Genomic DNA, 18,433 nt, shown 5'->3' on the forward strand with positions numbered 1-18,433 from the left:
AAGTAAATGATTTCCTGCCTCAAAGAACATAAAAGCCTTGCTTATATTCAGAGACTTTATCTTCTAAAATTTCCCACTGTTACCACCAATTCAGGTCCACCAATGATAACAGTGGGAGCACTGTGTTTTGTAGACTTGCTGAGCAGGGTTAGACAAATCTTAGAAGTGAAAATTAATCCCACAGTGCTGCCTCCTCTGCAAAGCCTCTTCAAAGAGCAGATACTTCACCTGGGAGCTTGATCCTACTTCTGGTGCTGCTGTAGCCTACACTGGCAGCTGCTCTGGAATCAGAGCCAGCAAAGCCACACCAATATCTGTTGCTGCCCTAGTTTTGGTAGTAGGTCAGGAAGACTCACTATCAAAAAAGTGGGTGGAGGGGGACAGGACAGCAGTGCCTGAGTGCAATGGCTGCTCCAACAGCTGAGCGGGGACAAGTACCAGGAGTCTGCTACGAGACTGCTCTTGGCCATCTGAAATATTGAAGGAGACCCAGTCTGTTCCTGCATGCCACAACCATTTCCCTCCTTGCAGGGATTAAGCTTGCTTTTTGCCTGCTCTGTCATTTTTGCCTGTTCTCACAAGGAAACAGCAAGCATTATGCGTCAAGAAAGTTATGTATGCTCTTAAATTTGGTGGCCAAATCCTACAATTTGAAAGGTGACCAAATTATTTTGGGGACACATCCTGACCAAAGCTGCAAGGCAGGGATGGGGGTGAGAGGGGACTCACAGTGGCACAGGTGCCATTTGTGCCACTGAGGTCAGACCATTCTGGTCAATTTTCCAGAGGGCTGGTCATTACCTCCCAAGCTCAGCAAGGCTGTGTAACCTACCTACAAGTGCTATGGAAAGAAAGACACTCCGGGAGACAACTACTTGACAAGAAGGGGAAAGAACTACTGTTACTGGTAACAAATCTCTCTCCCTCAATAACCGCCTTTATGCATCTCCACTCTTGGGAAATGCTTAGGTGAGTCTGCCCTGCGGAAGAAGAATCTCAGCACTGAGCGGATGATTACAAGTCACAGCTCCATGCCTTCTTAGCAAGGCTTAGTACTGAGGAAGTCTCAGCACCAAGAACTTCTTTTCCACCATATTTTCAGACTTCATACAATTCTAATCCTACAAATTTGGCATTAGGCTTAACTAGATGAGTGATATCTAAGAGTTCCTTTACGGCTCCCTTACCAGATCCTCAGCACTGGACTGCAGAATGGGGGAGTAGATTTTTAAAGCCAACAGAGGGAGTCTGAGGTAGCCCTTACACTTCCTTTGGGTCTGATGGAAAGCAAATATCAGTTTAGATCAGCAGTTCTCAAACTGTGGGTCGGGACCCCAAGTGGGTTACAACCCTATTGTAATGGAGTTGCCACGGCTGGCATTAGACTTGCTGGGGCCCAGGGTTGAAGCCAAAACCTACGCCCCACTGCCCAGGGCCAAAGCTGAAGCCTGAGGGCATCAGCCCCAGTTGGTGGGGCTCAGGTTACAGACTCCCTGCCTGAGGCTGAAGCCCCTGGGCTTTGGCTGTGCCCCCCTGCCTGACTGGGGCTCAGGCTTCGGTCCCCCCTCTTGGAGTCGTGTAGTAATTTTTTTTTTTTTTGGTCAAAAGGGGATGGCGGTGCAATAAAGTTTAAGAACGCTTGGTTTAGACTGCCCTTCAGCGGACGATGGGAGACATCTCATGTGGACATTAGTAACAAACAACAAGGTATCACAGAATACACATAGCCTAACACTAGCTTTCTTATCTGCAAAAGTCATGGAATAAACTGGGTAAAGAAATGAAGGCAACAATTAATTAGTCCAAATCCAGCAGAAATAACCACAAACCAACACCAAATGAGAACTGGAGAAATAAGGAGACAATCTGACAAGACCAAACCCGAATAAAGCCACAGAAGTGTTGAATTTAAAAACCCAACAAGGTAGAACAAGCAACACAGAGCAAAATATAAGCATATGCTCTAAGTTTTTCATTATTTCTTCTTTGTAGCATTCCACAGATTCCCAGTTTAGGTAAGATTTTTTTCACCTTTCTGGTAGGCTCATTCCAGTAAATTTGGGTATGTTTTTCAAGGCCTCACTAGTAATATAGATAGGGTTCAAAAGTTCAGTTCTTCTGCTTTATAAACTGTAGAGGGAATAAAGAGGCCTTTTGCAATAAAACAACTCGAAGAGGATTCCTTACTGATTAAAAACTATAATCACAGGTAATAAAGGCATCAGACCTTAAAATTAAAGAAGCAATGTCAAGTACTCTGAAAACTGTCATATTAAAATTTCTTTCAGTGCTTGACAAAACCAATTAGAGCTCTATCCCTTCATACTCAATTTGTAAGCATGAAATTGATTGCCAGCAAAAATATGTGATGGACAATGTGATAAATATAAATGCAACAAAACATGGATAAAAATCAAAATACTTTAATCCTGAGTGTTTTGTCATACACTTACACAGTGCTTTTCATTCGTTGATCTGAAAAGCACTATACACAATGGGTAAGTACTGCAGAACTTAATTTACTTCAGAAAACATGAAGGAAGCTAATACAGAAAGAAAGGAGCAAGAAGGAAGCAAGGAGCAATTTAGGAAGAAAAGAAAAGGAGCAATTTAGGAAGATTTTACAAAAAGATTTTACAAAAAGATTTGAAGAATAAACTTTTGGCAGACAAGAAGTGAGTCTGTTCCATGTACAGTGGCAAGAAGGCAAGAAAGAAGGTATGAAGATAAAACTGGGACAAGAACACAAAGCGTATGTCTACATGGGGGGGGGGGGGGGGGGGAGGAGGAGGAGGAGGAGTCTGTAGCAGCGATTCTCAGAGCCCAGGTCAACTGACTCATGGGGCTAGTGCTGTGGGGCTAAAAATAGCAGTGTAGATGTTCGGGCTCAGGCTGGAGCCTGGAGTCTGAATCCTTGTGAGGGTGGCAGGCCTCAGAGCCTGGGCTCCAGCCTGAGCCTAAACATCTACACTGCTATTTTTAGCCCTGTAGCACAAGCACAAGTCAGTTTACCCAGCCTCCGAGACTCATTGCCATGGGTTCTTTTTTTGCAGTGTAGACATACACAAACGGATTAGTCAGGGGAAAGGACTAGAAACATATATAGGAAACAAAAGAGAGGAAGAAGCTGTTCAGAGCTTTGTAAGGGACAAGTTTAAAAAGCATGAATTTGAGATGGTAAAATACAGAATGATAATGAAAGGATTTTTGTTTGAATGCTGACGGAGAACAAAAGATAGAAGAATGTTTTTAATACCAATATTTTGGATAACTGGAGCTTGTGAATGAATACTTAAACTATTTCTAAAACTATACTAAAGTATACTAAACTATATTAAGTACTGAAATATTTGTGAGTAAGAAAGCATATGTACCTGGTAGATATGAAAAACGTACACAGATTTTTTTGTTTTGTTTTGTTTTGTTTGGAAGGTGCATGGCAACCACAAAATGCTAGGCACTTTCCATACATAAAGCCCTGGTCTCTAGTCTGAAGAAAGAAAAGGAGTACTTGTGGCACCTTAGAGACTAACTAATTTATTTGAGCATAAGCTTTCGTGAGCTACAGCTCACTTCATCGGATGCATACTGTGGAAAGTGTAGAAGATCTTTTTATACACACAAAGTATGAAAAAATACCTCTCCCCACCCCACTCTCCTGCTGGTAATAGCTTATCTAAAGTGATCACTCTCCTTACAATGTGTATGATAATCAACTTGGGCCATTTCCAGCACAAATCCAAGTTTTCTCACCCCCCACCCACACAAAGCCACTGCCACAAGTACTCCTTTTCTTTTTGCGAATACAGACTAACACGCCTGTTACTCTGTAGTCTGAAGAAGTTACATTCGAAAGAAAAAAAGGATGAGAGTAGGGAAAGCAGAATAAACAAACTCCCAAAGCAGATAACAACTGGTGACATTCTGATAATAAAATGGTCTCACCATGCCATTACTTGGTTTTGTTTTTTTTAAAACTATGGACATTAAAAAATACAGAGGAATATTCAAAGCCACAAGGGAAGTTAGACACCCAGCTTCCCATAGTGCTTTTAATAATCTCCCCCACAATACTTGGATGCTGCAGGATCCAAGCGTGGAGGGGCTTAGTGTGGAGGGATCCGGGTGTGGGGTGAGAGGGTTCTGTGTGGTGCAATGTGGTTGAATGGGGCTTGATGGGATAGGGGTCCGTGTGAAGCTGGTTGGGGCTCAGTGATGCAGGGGGCCCTTCCGGGTGGTTTAGGTGTAGGGTGGGCGGGGCTCTTTGGGGTGAGGGTTCAAGTGGGGGAGGTCTCACTGGGAAATGGTTTGGGTGCAGGGGTGGGGGGTCTGGATGCAGGGGGAAGGGGCTCGCTGAGGGTCTGAGTGCAGGAGGGTTCCAGATGCAGGGGGTGAGGCTCGACGGTGGGGTCTGGGTATGGCAGGGGATGCACAGGGGTTAGGCTGTCAAGGGAGCGGCTCCCCATACAGTGACCCCCTCCCCAAGTGGCTGAGGAGTGATGGGGGCAGGAAGCGAGGGCGTGGAGCTTCCTGCAGCTGGGGCAGGTTTCTGGGGGTGAATTGGACCTGGCCATTCCTTGCAGGGGAACAGCAAATCCCTAGTCCTGCCGGGGTTAGCAGCTGAGCCCAGTGCAGGGTAGAAGCCACTGGCCTGGGTGTCCCTAGCCCCTCCCTCCCCCCTACAGTGATTTACCTCCCCAGTGGCTGCTCCAGGTGCCCAAAACAACATGCCCACACTGTTGGGGAGGGGCGTGTGACCGCTCTTGTGGCTTCCTTTTGCTTCCCCATCAGAAAGTAATTTTTCTGTGGGGATGCAAAAAAAATCCGCAGGGGATATGAATTCTGTGTGCACGTAATGGCACAGAATTCACCCAGGAGTAGACGATGTATCATTTGCCTCTGGAATACAGGTCACTGATTTTTTTTCTTCCATGTACGGAACTTGAATTCAACTAAGTAATACAGAAAATTCTCAGAAAGACATAGAAATAAACAGAATAAATAATATTGTCATTAAACAACACAGCAAAACATAAGTAACCATTAACATTCATCTCTGAAGGAGGAGCCAAAGACATACAATTTTTAAAACAAACAGGAATGGTATCTGGTTATTACTTTTAGTTTACTACTGTGTTACATAATTTTAAACACCTCCACAAAAGGGAACTGTATATTGCTTTCACCAAACTATTCAGCTGTGGTTTTGTAGATCTTGAAGTTTAGAAACTAAAGTTTCTTCTTTAGCAACACTTGCCAAGACTCTAATAAGCACTGTGAAACAAAAGCTAACCCATGAAGAAAATGTAACCTTTTTAACACAACAAATGATAATATATAAAATTCATCACACAAAAGCTTCATTAAGGTTAAGGTGCAGACTCAGTGGTTTAACTGAATATTACCTGTCAAGAATGTTAAAGTTTACAAAAACAGAACAAAAAACTGTATAAACCCTTTGGCCATTATCCTGCAATGAACTCTGTGCAAGTGGATCCCTGTGGCTGTGCAGAAGTCATTCTAGGATTAGGGCCTTAATCAACTAGTCACTATGCCTCCGGATAACCAAAGTACTCACCCATAGCCCTGTGTAGGGGAGCCCTGAAACTGTAGGCTACTTAAGGTCCTCAAAACGGCCCATCTTGCCAAACTCTGCAGATCCTCAAGAGACTGCAGAGACTAGGTGCTAAGGGCTCCTCTCCTGTTGACTTCTGATGTATAAAGGAAGGGGAGAAAATGTAACTGGGAAAGGGTGGTGGTGAAAAAAATCTCACTACTTCTCTTGCTACGTCTCAGTCCACACTGAGGAGGTCACGAAGAGTGAACTCTCTCCCCCCCCCGCCATATCCTTACTGTACTATGGCCCAATGTAGGAATCGCCAAGGAGTGAAGACTCCCTCCCCTGTGCCCAACTTCCCCATGACCATTAGAGGCTCTTCAACTCCGTAACAACCGCCACCCCAGCAACCCTAAACAGGCTCACTAAGAAATAATAAGCCTGCTAAGGTTTGTGGAGGGTTGGAGGAGGGGAAAGAGGAAGAAGCACTTGATAAGTATCATTGGGCCCACTGGGGACCAGCACTCCCTCTCAGCATTAGGTTCATAAGGGGTCAGGGTAACCCCCCCACAAGCTCAGGTGGATGTGGCAGGCTCCAGTGAGCCAAAGACTTGGAGGTGGCTCCCAGTGAGCCTCTTAATGCTTGCTGGGACTCGTCCCCACCTGCAGACCTCAGAAGGTCCACAGGAAGGGAAGAACACCATTAAGGATATTATCCCCTCTTCTCAGCCATCTGCAGATCTCCTAAGTTATGCATGAGCAGGGTACCCATCATTATAAATCCCAGGAGAGCCTCAGGAAGACGGGACTGGATGAGAACTGGATTCTTTGGGGAAGAGATAAGGGAAGCATAATCCCCCTTCTATTAGGCCTCCTGAGGAGGCCCCACTAAGCCTTAAGAAACATATCAGTTTCCCATGTGCACCTTGGGGGGCGGGGAAATTTCATGTCTCCTATTGATAAGCCTGTCTGGCGTTCATGAAACATTTCCGAGGTGTCTTTCTACAAGAACAACTAGATTCATTTTAAAAAATTGTAAACTTAGTATATGATATCAAAGCACTCTTGCAAATCTAAGTTCAGACTCCCTAGTGTCATTACCAAAGAAAATGTTAACTTCAGTAATTTGACTTTAAAAATCCATTAAATTTAGGTCCTAAGCACTATAACTGTTAGAAGAGTCCAATAAAGTGGATTTCATCTCTCCTTTGTTTTCACTTCAAAGTAGCAGAAAAAAACCCTCTCTGAACTGTTTTACAGCTCTATTTTTAGGGTGGTATAGCTGAGGAAACCTTTGTCTGAGTCATTTACTTTTTTCCAGGAACAATTCAGCCAAGTCCTACATCCAGCCTTCCAATATAGGGTTTGTTTTTTTGTAGATTTTAGAATGGGTAGTGAGCTTGTATAGAAGCCCAGCTGCAACCTTAACTATGAAGCAAATGCCTTCAATCCATAATAAAGGCAGTATATATGTAGTAGTGTTCCATTTGCTGGTGGTTGTTTCTTCCCTTAAGTTCTTTAAGTCATACAGTCAAAAAGATTTGTGTTTAAAATGGACTGAAGTATGATTTTCAATTGAAAATGTTTTGCATAGGGATTTAAAAGTGAATGTAGGATCAGGAATTCAAAGTTTCTGTGTACCATTCTGCATATTTAAAAAGTTAACCAAGCATGAAAATCCCACAAAATTTCTCATCTGTCAGCTGGGTCATGTGTTTATGCATATTAATACTTCTATAGCAGTACAAAAGGTCACAGCACAATAAATTTATAAGAAATAAGAGTAATACCTGGACTCAAATAGGACCTTTCTTTGAGGCTCTCAGAGCCCTTCACAAAGGTGGCTATCAACCATATTTCAACAGAAATGGAGACAGAAAGAGAAGAGAGTTTTTGTTTTTAAATGAAAGAGGTTACTAGCGTTTCTCCTTCCACCCCGATCTTATCTTTCCTCTCCCTATTCTACAGGATGCCAAAAATATGATTCCCTCCAAAATAAGAAGTAGGGTCCTGTTTCTTTTCTCCATCCCATCTCACACATACTCCCCCACTAGTTCACACACTTCAAAGCTATTTTCTCCAGCCAGTTACTGCACTCCTAGGGCTATGTCTACACTACAAGCGCTCTAGCAACACAAATGCTTCCTATATCTACAGAAGTGTTTTTTTCTCTAGTTCAGTGTAGTTAATCCACCTCTCTTGAGACGTGATAACTAGGTCAACAGAATAATTCTTCCATCAATCTAACTGCATCTATAGTGGGGGTTAGGTGGACCTAAATATAGTGCAACATTTTTCACATCCCCCGTGACATGGCCAGGTCAATCTAATTTTTAAGTGTAGACCAGGCCCTAGTTTCACTTTAGAGGAGTGCATGTCTTCTTGGGACCAACAGGATACAAGATCTCACCCTTCCTGATTTAGACCAGTGGTTTTCAAACTGTGGGTCGTGGAATGTAAGGCACTGGGTCACGGCGGCTCTAGTCAGCACCACCATCCGGGGGCTATTAAAAATCCCATCGGCGGTGCGGCCCGGCTAAGGCAGGCTAGTCCCTACCTGTTCCAACACTGTGCTGCGCCCCGTAAGCAGCCAGCAGCAGGTCTAGGTGCGGGGGCCACGAGGCTCCGGACGCTGACCCGACCACTGGCTCTGCACTCCCATTGGCCGGTTCCTGGCCAATGGGAGCTGAGGGGCTGGTGCCTGAGGGCGAGAGCCACACAGAGCCGCTTGAGTACCTCCGCCGAAGAGCTGGACCTGCTGCTGGCCACTTCTAGGACGCAGCATAGTCCAAGGACAGGCGGGAAGCCTGCCTCTGCACCCCGGCTGCACCGCTGCCCAGGAGCTGCCTGAGGTAAGCCTAGACCCCAATCCCCTGCCCCAGCCCTGAGCCCCCACCAAATCCAGAGTCCCTTTCTGTACCCCAATCCCCTCATCCCCAGCCCCGTCCCAGAACCTGTACCCCCAGCCCAGAGCCCTGACCCCCTGCCCCAGGCCAGAGCCCCCTTCCACACCCTGAACTCCTCATTCCCAGCCCCACCCTGCAGCCCTCAACCACGCACCCTAACCCTCTGGCCCAGCCCTGACCCCTCCCACACCCCAAACCCGTCCTCCCCAGCTCCACTGGGTCATGGGCATCAACAATTTTCTTCAACTAGGTCGCCAGAAAAAAAGTTTTAAAAACACTGATTTAGACAAGTCACAAGATCTCTGGTGCCTCTATTTCACCATCGCTAAAAACGGACATTATGAAGCCTATTTATCTTTGTAAAGCATTAAGCCCAAAGTACTATTGTTCCCAAGCTGCTCTCTGCCTTCTCGCTGAGGAGCCACTATTCACCTCCCTCTCTTTCCTAGCACTGCTACGGTAGGAGAGACAGCTTTATAAGAATGAAAGAAAGAACGAAAGAGGTGTTACTCTAGCAGTTGTTATTTTAGGACTCAAGCAGCTTACTCTTTGAAAAACCCAAGAGCCTTCCTCTCCCCACCACCACCAATGAGAGGATACTGGGGGCTGACAGTGGTTAAAAAAGAGATTCCTCACTGTATCTATCCACTTCTGCCAAAGAGAAAGGAGTTAAAGGATCTCAAGTCCCCCTTCCAGACCATCAGTCAGTCTATTTGTCAAAAGCCAAGTAGTGGTGAGGCGAAACATTCTACTCAGCAAGCAGCTGACACCTGAAGAGTGGGATTTTAACTGTGCTGTTTAAATCAGGCAGAAGCTGAGCCCACAATCATCCACTGAATTTAAAAATCATGGTGGGAAATTTTAAGTAGCTTAGCCAAAGTCAGAATACTCAGTAACAGTCAGGAACAGATCTGAGAACTTGACCCCCGACTTGGATTCTCCCCCACTTGCCTCATGCAAGTTTCACACTACTGCTGAGGAAGTACTATTGGGGATACATGTATGTTAACCCGAAAGAGAAAAGGGAGGAAGAGCCACCTACAACAGAACTGTGCAACTGATCCCCCCAAAATGCAAGCCAAGAAAAAAAACCAACTGAATTAAAATCATGCTAGCTCAACAGCCAAAGTTTTTTGGGAAGGTGGATGTTATCCACTGCTAAGCTATCACACTTTTTATCCTTACCATCTACCATTATTTAAAGAAGCATTAAGTTTAACAAATTGCAACACTTATCAGTTAAACCAACACATACATTTTACAACACTGCCAACTGAAACAGCAGCACAAGCCCTGAAACAAAAAATCTGTCATGATCCTCTCAACTAAGATTGATGAAATATGAAACTCTTTGCCAGCGTACAACACACCAGCAGCCATGTTTCGAACTTTATAATAGAATACACAAAGGAATATTTACTGATCTGCTGTTGAACAGTAAATTTATCATTTGCATACTATCTGCCATCATGTGATGTACAAATATTATGCACTATGACAGAGTACTGGCTAGGAAACCCTGAGCCAGCCCTCTGTCATGCCAGCTCCAACCAGGAAAGGGGAATTGGAGCTGGCTGAGTGAGCCCAGACCTAAGTGGCAAGCGGGGAACAGCTGCTGGCCTGCTTAGCCAGGAGCTACATAAAGGCTGGCAGGAAGGAAGCCGGGGAGAGGAAAGGGAGGAGCCAGGGAGTTAAAGGCCACTCTCCCCTGGTGGCTGCAAGCCTGACACTGTCTGTAGCTACAAGGTGGTGGGAACTTGTACTGTAAATAAAAAGCACAGGTGATTGCACCAAAGCAGAGGTCTCCGACTGGTTTGTGGGCGCAGAAGTGGCAGAAGATAGAGGAGACCACCTCTGGGGGCTTGTGCGGGATCCTGAGCCAATGGATGTGGTTGGCAGCCCAGAGATGGAGGAGACCTTGCAATGGCTCGTCAAACAGCAGGAGCAGATGCAGAAGGCCCTGGAAGGCTTCCAGCAGTCCCACTAGGCCGAAAGACAGGCCTTGGTAACCTGGCAGGCAGAACAGCAGAAAAGCCTACAGGACTTTATAAGAGAGCAGGCCAGCATGCGGCAGCAACTCCCGCAACAAATGGTGAGTCCCGCAGCAGGGGATGGCACCCAGCCACCAGGCTTAGGACTCTATAAAATAGGCCTGGCAGATGACCCGGATGCCCTCCTGAGTACATTCAATCAGATAGCCACGGGCACCAGATGGGATAGGGCAACCTGGGCCTATGGCTGGCTCCCTACCAGGCGGGAGAAGCTCAAGCAGCCTACATGGCCTTGAGTAAGGAACTGGCCTGGAATTATGAGATGGTGAGAATGGCCATCCTAGACTGGGTGGGCCTGTCGGCGGAAAAATACCACCAAACGTTCAGGTCTGCCCAATGGACGGGGGCTGTGTGGCCTAGGCATTAGCCCAGAGACTGATGGACTGGGCCACCCGCTGGCTGAGGCCCAAGGCGCAAACGGTGGGGAAGATAATGGATGCCCTCATCCTAGAACAATTGCTACAGGGCCTCCCCGAGAATATCCGAGTCCGATGACATCAGCCAAGTACGGTCAATGCAGCAGTCAAGCTGACTGAGGACTACACAGAGGCAGACGTTTCCCGAAGGGAGGGCCGACCCTATAAAGACAGAGAGTTGGAGAAGAAGCTGAAAGGCCCCGAGAGGAAGGAGGAACCCCGAGGAGCTCCCAGTAGAGCCAGCATGATTGTTTGCTGGCTGTGCAAGCAACCAGGACACAAAAAGGGGGAATGCCCAGATATGGAATATAGGTGGGCCGAATTTTGTGGCTGGACCAATACTGGAGGATGGACAAGGGGACAGAGGCTGTCCACCTTCCCGGGGAGGGTGGGGAGGAAACCACACAGGGGGCTGGTGGATACAGCTTCAGCCTGTTTGCTCGTCCAGAGGGGGCTGATAAAACCGCACTGGATAATTCCAGGTGCACAGATGGCCCTGGAATGTTTCCACAGGGACAGGAGATACTGCCTGGTGGCCCAGGTGCCCCTAGAAGTGCGGGGCAGCTTTACATGGAAGCGGGTCAGAGTAGTAGGGGGTTACCCTACCCCATTGTGGTAGGTATGGACTGGAGCCCTCCCCTGGGAGGGAAAAAGAAAGGTTCCCCAAGGAAGGGGGCGGGGACCCATAAACTGAGAAGCCCCGGGAAGGAAGAGGAGCAAGGTTCTCAGGGTAATGAACATGAGAACTCTAGACACCAGAGCCCGGATAGGCTAGACAGAGGGGAAGGAGGTACTGGGGAGATGGCCAGCCAAAGCCCCTTAGAGGGGAAAAAAGGGGCAACGGGAGCTCCCTGCAACGCAGCTCCCAGGAGAAGAGACAGGGACCCCGCTTGGTGGTTTGGGAGAACCTGAGGCCCAGGGTGTCCAGCAGGAGGTCAGGATTGGCCTACCAGATGAAAAGGGGATAAGGGAGAAGGGATGCCTGCAGGGGTGCGACTGGTGTGAGGACCTGTGGGTGGCAGCAGAGTTATGGGGACATCCACCCCCCAACCAGTGTACTTTTTGCGGGTGGGGGATGAAGGAACCCCCCGGGAGATGACACAGATGATCACCCGAAAGAGGGGAAGCGATTTCCACAGATGAACCCCACCGGAAGGGGGGCAGAAAGGCCGACGAAAGATGAACGTGGCAGTTCATAAGGGGAGAGGCGTGTGACAGGGTGCTGGCTAAGAAACACTGAGCCAGCCCTCTGTCATGCCAGCTCCAATCAGGAAAGGGGAATTGGAGCTGGCTGAGTCCAGGCCTAAGTGGCAATTGGGGAACAGCTGCCGGCCTCCTTAGCCATGGGCTACATAAAGGCTGTCAGGAAGGAAACCAGGGGACAGGAAAGGGAGTTAGAAGCCACTCTCCCTGGCTGGCTGCAGAAGCTAGCAGTCCCTGAGGCTGTAAACCTGATGCTGTCTGTGGCTACAAGGTGGTGGGAACTTGCACTGTAAATAAAGAGAACAGGTGACTGCATCAAAGCAGAGGTCTCCAGCCGGTTTGTGGTTGCAGAAGTGGCAGAAGGTAGAGGGGCCAACCTGTGCCCTGTTACACGCACCTTATATTATCTCCCACCTTCCATCAGTAATTCTCCTACTGATGATCATTCAAACTCCTGTAAGAAAGGTGTGAGACTCTCTAATTTGTTATGGAAAAGAAACAAGGCAATTTCAGAATTTCACGTGTAAGTGGATGGGGCGAAAAAAGAAGAGGGCAAAGTCTCATCTGGAAACTTTTCCTTTACTCAGAAGACATGCACAACAGCAACACTAACTGAGGAAAGAGAGCTCCTTCAGGAGCCCTTCAACACCACTATGTATTAACAAAAAGAGAATAAACTTGAGACCATTGCAAGAGGTCACTTCCCTAGGGAGGGGAGGAATTCTGACCCAAGATGCATGGGATCTGAACTCTTGCCCTCTGAGAAACAGTCCACTGATCTGCCTATAGATTGCTGAACCTATTCAGATTTTTTAAAAATAATAAAAAAAAAAACTGAGTAAGAAAAGCCATCTTCTGAAAACTGTTTTATTTAGACGACTAGTTTTCCTATATCAGAAAAGGACCTGCTCACATATACTCAGTCTATACAGATTTGTACTCACATAGCCAGCTAATAATTGTTCTAGGCATATTGGTGTACTAAAACCAAACAAAATTTGTCAGATTAAAGATTACTGTAGAGGAAGGAAAAACCTTTCTTGCAGCAATTTTAAGCACAGCGTCAACTAGAAAAAGAGTTTCAGAGGGGTAGCTGTGTTAGTCTGTATCAGCAAAAATAACTATGAGTCCTTGTGGCACCTCAGAGACTAAAATTTATTTGGGCATAAGCTTTCGTGGGCTGTAACCCACTTTATCAGATGCATGGAGTGGAAAATACAGTAGGCAGATATAAATATATAGCACATGAAAAGATGGGAGTTGGTTTACAAAGGGGGGGGGGGGGTGCTAACGAAGCCAATTCAATCATGGTGGATTTGGCCGACTCCCAACAGTTGACAAGAAGGTGTGAGTATCAACAGAGGAAAAATTATTTTTTGTAGCGACTCAGTGGCTCCATGCATAGAATTTTTCACTCCATGCAACTGATGAAGTGGGTTACAGCTCACGAAAGCTTATGCTCAAATACATTTGTTAGTCTCTGAGGTGCCACAAGGACTCCTCATTGTTTCAGAAAAAGAGTGAAGAACCCCAGGTACCCTCAGGCTTATGTGTTTCCATTCAAATTTGTTCCTGTTCTTTTAAAGAACTACTGCTGTATTCCTTCCTGTTCTAAAGATCCACAGCAGCAATCTTGTACTATTTCTGCAATTTCCTCTTCCTCCTCATCTCTATCATTGCTGTTTACCACATTTTGTAACCAATTCACATTGTATCTCATAAGATCAGATGACATTTTGGTGGGAAACACAGGTGTTCCAAGAAGTGAGGCTGAAAATTCAGTAGGCAGTACTCTATTCTGAAAAAGAGAACAATAACTCAGCATGCTGTTTGGGAAACCGTACTGCTATCTATGATGATGTTTAGTAGACTTTTTTTTTTTTTTTTAATTTTTTTAAAAGAAGAGTAAGGCTGTTAACCAAAATGACCTGGATGAATTCCAATTTAAGCAGAACTCCACTGCCTGTCTAAATTACCCCTGTAAGCCTTCTTCTGGATCCACCCTTCTTTCCTCAGGGTCATTCAATGATGCTGCACTTTACTCTGGCAGCTTTGCCATGGAAATAATTTTGATGTCAAACAATGGATTTCTGACATCACTAAAAACAAAAACAACAACAAAAAAGCAATCTTAGCAGGGAGACTGCTTCTGTTTACACAGACCTCTTGGTAACCAGGACTGATTGTAAAGTATGCATAAAAAGTCATAATTTAAAATAAAACAAAACTGTATTCCTAAAACTCTATAGAGCATTAAGTCATTTAAACTCCTCTGCAGCAGTAGTAAAAAAAGTTTTTACCTTAATCAATATGGCAGCATACACAGACAATTTAGCTATTTTCTCTTACAAACTTTTTTCCAACAGAAATCTGATACCTTTCTCTATCTCTCCCCCACCCAAAACTATAAGTTCTCTAGAAGAACATTAAATAGGTACAGTATAACACAAACACACATGTAATTTAAATTAACCAATTATCCATACTACACTTCTCATTAACTGCTTGAATTCAGGATACATAACTAAAATACAGATTTGAGAATTCTTCTAAACTATGTTTTGTTAACATTAAATTAAAGTCAAATGAGAATTTATAGCAAAGAAGATAATAAAGAATTAAATGACTGCTTACAAAGGTCATTCATTTAATGTAGAACATTAAATTTTAATCAGTAAATAATAGATCTATTCAAGTCTTATCACAAATCAGTACATTTGCTCTAATTCTTTAGTATTCTGGGGAAGGGATTTTGGCATTTATGTGGAACTATGGATCCTTACACAAGTTCCTGTCAATTTTCCAATAAAGCTTTGGACAAAACAAAAAATTGTGGAACTGTCAATGACGGTTCATGCAAAAGTAATTCTAAAATTAAAAATTTAAACTATGTATGTTTGTTTTTTTAAAAAAAAGCTTATTTTATGGGTACCACCACAGTTGCAACTTCATTCAATGTCCTCCAACATATGATCTTGTCCTATTTCACACAGGGAAGAAAATATGACTCCGGCAACAAAATAAGGTCTAGTAGGAGCACACCAAAGAGGAGTGCTAAGTATGGAGCTTGTCTTTCAACAGGGCTTTTAACAAGAGTCCAAGATATGCTGAACAAACTGGTTACCATCAGAGATGGCAGACTAGCAGGCAGGGCTTACAACTGAGATATCCTCAGCTCTAACAACGGGGTGAAACTGAACAGAGTTCACAGGTTCCAGAATGCAATATTTAGTCTTACTCCGATAGGCAACTGCGGTCTAGTGGTTTAAGCATGGGATTCAAGATGTCTTGAAGAATTAGGTATTATTTATCCCAGTGCTATCTTCAGTTGCCTTTGTGCCCTCGAGCAAATAATTTAACCTCAGTTTCCCCACCTACAGCATAACAACTTCCTTCCCAGAAGAGTGTGATAACTAGAGAATGGCCAAGATCTTCAAAAGTGACTAGCAATTTCTGGATGCTCACCTTGGACCACCTGAAAGGTATCTTATTTTCAGAAGGTGGCTGTTCAGCACTTCTTGAAAATCAAACACATTTAACATGCCTCAAGTTAGGCACACAAAATTTGGTATTCGAATAGCCACTTTGGAAAATATTACCCAATATACATAAAGCACTTTGAATGTTAAGTATTATTATTCTAATATTTCCTTGTGCTCATAGAATCATAGACTATCAGGGTTGGAAGGGACCTCAGGAGGTCATCCAGTCCAACCCCCTGCTCAAAGCAGGACCGATCCCCAACTAAATCATCCCAGCCAGGGCTTTGTCAAGCCTGACCTTAAAAACTTCTGAGGAAGGAGATTCCACCACCTCCCCAGGTAACGCATTCCAGTGTTTCACCACCCTCCTAGTGAAAAAGCTTTTCCTAATATCCAACCTAACCCTCCCTCACTGCAACTTGAGACCATTACTCCTCGTTCTGTCATCTGCTACCACTGAGAACAGTCTAAATCCATCCTCTTTGGAACCCCTGTTCAGGTAGTTGAAAGCAGCTATCAAATCCCCCCTCATTCTTCTCTTCCGCAGACTAAACAATCCCAGTTCCCTCAGCCTCTCCTCATAAGTGAAGTGTTCCAGTCCCCTAATCATTTTTGTTGCCTTCTGCTGGACGTTTTCCAACTTTTTCACATCCTTCTTGTAGTATCTCTCATGTTATATATGGTGAAAGACTTGCATGGTTTCTAAGCATATGAAAGAATATGCCTTCTTTTCTTCTCAGTAATAAAAAATCCATTTCTTTCAACACCTATCTTTCCTACATTTGGAGTAATTATATTGTCTTGAAAAATACAATTGTGTACTCCTCCCACAACTATCAGGCAGCTATCATCATCCTGTGTGTTGAAAGTCAGAGAAAAATTTCTACAGGGACAAAGGACAATCCAAATTTGTGCCATACCATGAGCTTTCTTCTAATTTAAAATTAGAATGAAATTTCAAACTCTTTTTCACTTGCAGAGATCAATTTCATAATGCAAAAATTCATTTACCTTGCTGGGTCTATACCATGACAGATGCACAACCACAAAGGGGGATGCACTTCCATTCATTTCATGTATGTATTGTGAAGCGGCCAGATGGCTATAGGAAAGTAGTGGAAATAGATATATTAGCTCCAGGCTAAACAAATCCCTGGTACCAGGATAAGTGAAATGGCAGCAGCTCCAGGTCAATTAAGACACCTGGGGCCAATTAAGAACTTTCCAGAAGGCAGGGAGAAGCCTAGGTTGATTGGGACACCTGCAGCCAATCAGGGGCTGGCTGAAACTAGTTAAAAGCCTCCCAGTCAGTCAGGTGGGCGTGCATGTCAGGAGCTGTGGGAGGAAGTTGTGCTGTTGGAGAGACTGAGTAGTACACACCATATCAGGCACAAGAAAGGAGGCCCTGAGGTAAGGGTGAAGTGGAGCTTGAGGAAGTGAGGGCTGCTGTGGGGGAAGTAGCCCAGTGAACTGTACATGTCATGTTTCTAAAAGGTCAGCTACCATAGCTGATGCTATTAGGGTCCCTGGGCTGGAGCCCGGAGTAGAGGGTGGGCCCGGGTTCCCCCCGCCCCGCTTTGCCCCCTGATTAATCCCTGAGACTGGGAGACAACAGAGACTGTGCAAGGAAGGATAACTTCCCCTCACCGCCCTCGCTGGCTTATGATGAAAATGGCTGAGTAGACTGTGACCCTTGTTTCTAGAGAGAGAAGGGTTACGTGGAGGGTCACAGTGAGCCTCTGAGGACAGCGAAATCTGCCAGGAAACACGGGACCCACGGAGGCAAGGACAGAGCTTTGTCACAACTGGTGTGAGGGGTGGGATTTTGTTCACAGCGTGGTGGAAGAAAGTGGTTTTTTAAAAAGAAAAAGGTGCACTGGGGTTTTGGATTTTTTTTTTTTGTTTTGGTTTGTTTGCTTTGTACCACAATGGAGAAGGTGGTGGTCAGAGCTCTGGTACAAGCCATGGCAGCCCAGCAGGAGGCCACCCGTGTTCAGGCAATGGCACAACAGGAGTCTATGAGGCTACAGCAGGAAACCAATCAATTATTGATGAGCCAGGGGACCCAAGATCGTGCCGTCTTGAGAGAGGCGGTGGACCAGCTGAAGATCCTCACCACCCAGACCCAGGGATCCAACGGGACGCGAACCCTGAGGGCCACTGGTTGTCTGCCAAAGATGACGTCAGGAGATGACGTAGAGGCATATCTCCTCTCATTCGAAAGGACTGCTCAGCGTGAGGTGTGGCCCCAGCAGCAGTGGGCCAGCATTCTTGCCCCTTTTTTGTGCGGAGAGGCCCAGAAGGCCTACTTTGACTTGCCTGCCACGGATGCCACTGACTAGACCCGTCTGAAGGCAGAGATCCTAGCACGATCAAGGGTAATGGCAGCGGTAAGGACCCAGAGGTTCCATGAGTGAAAATACCAGGAGAACAAACCCCCAAGGTCCCAGCTATTCGACCTCATACACATCGCGCGGAAGTGGTTACAGCCTGAGGTGTGCAGGCTGGAGGAGATTTTGGAGACCCTGGTCATAGACCATTACATGCGGGGACTGCCGCCAGATCTCCGCAAATGGGTAGGCCAGAACGCTCCATCCACGGACGACGAGATAATCACGCTGGTAGAAAGACAGATGACAGCCAGGGAACTGACCTGACTACCCAAGGAAGGCCCCTTTCGAAGCAAGCACCCAACCCCAACCCTGGAAGGTTGGGCAGCCAAAGCCCCGGGGAGTCCTAGGTGGAAGAAGGGCGGGGGCGAGGGGGGGGAGCTGAAAACCAGCAGGGACCCCAGAAGGAAGGGATTGGCCTGAGTGGG

At 45.7% G+C, this 18,433-nt stretch overlaps 1 protein-coding gene across 6 annotated transcripts in view; it reads right to left on the reverse strand.

The window, feature by feature from the left end:
- The window catches only part of ATP11B (ATPase phospholipid transporting 11B (putative)), a 113,961-nt gene that overhangs the window by 76,498 nt on the left and 19,030 nt on the right, over positions 1 to 18,433 (reverse strand). Inside the window, exon 1 of one of the 6 annotated variants that reach the window (XM_043522902.1) lies at positions 16,627 to 16,713. The exons of the other annotated variants lie outside the window; for them this stretch is intronic. Within the exon in view, the coding sequence (XP_043378837.1) occupies positions 16,627 to 16,686 (60 nt within the window). The 5' untranslated portion in view covers positions 16,687 to 16,713. Of the gene's footprint in view, positions 1 to 16,626; positions 16,714 to 18,433 lie in introns of those variants that run through there. 6 annotated transcript variants of the gene reach the window in all.

Source organism: Chelonia mydas, chromosome 9 (genome assembly GCF_015237465.2).
Source record: "Chelonia mydas isolate rCheMyd1 chromosome 9, rCheMyd1.pri.v2, whole genome shotgun sequence".
Classification (NCBI taxonomy): Eukaryota; Metazoa; Chordata; order Testudines; family Cheloniidae; genus Chelonia; species Chelonia mydas.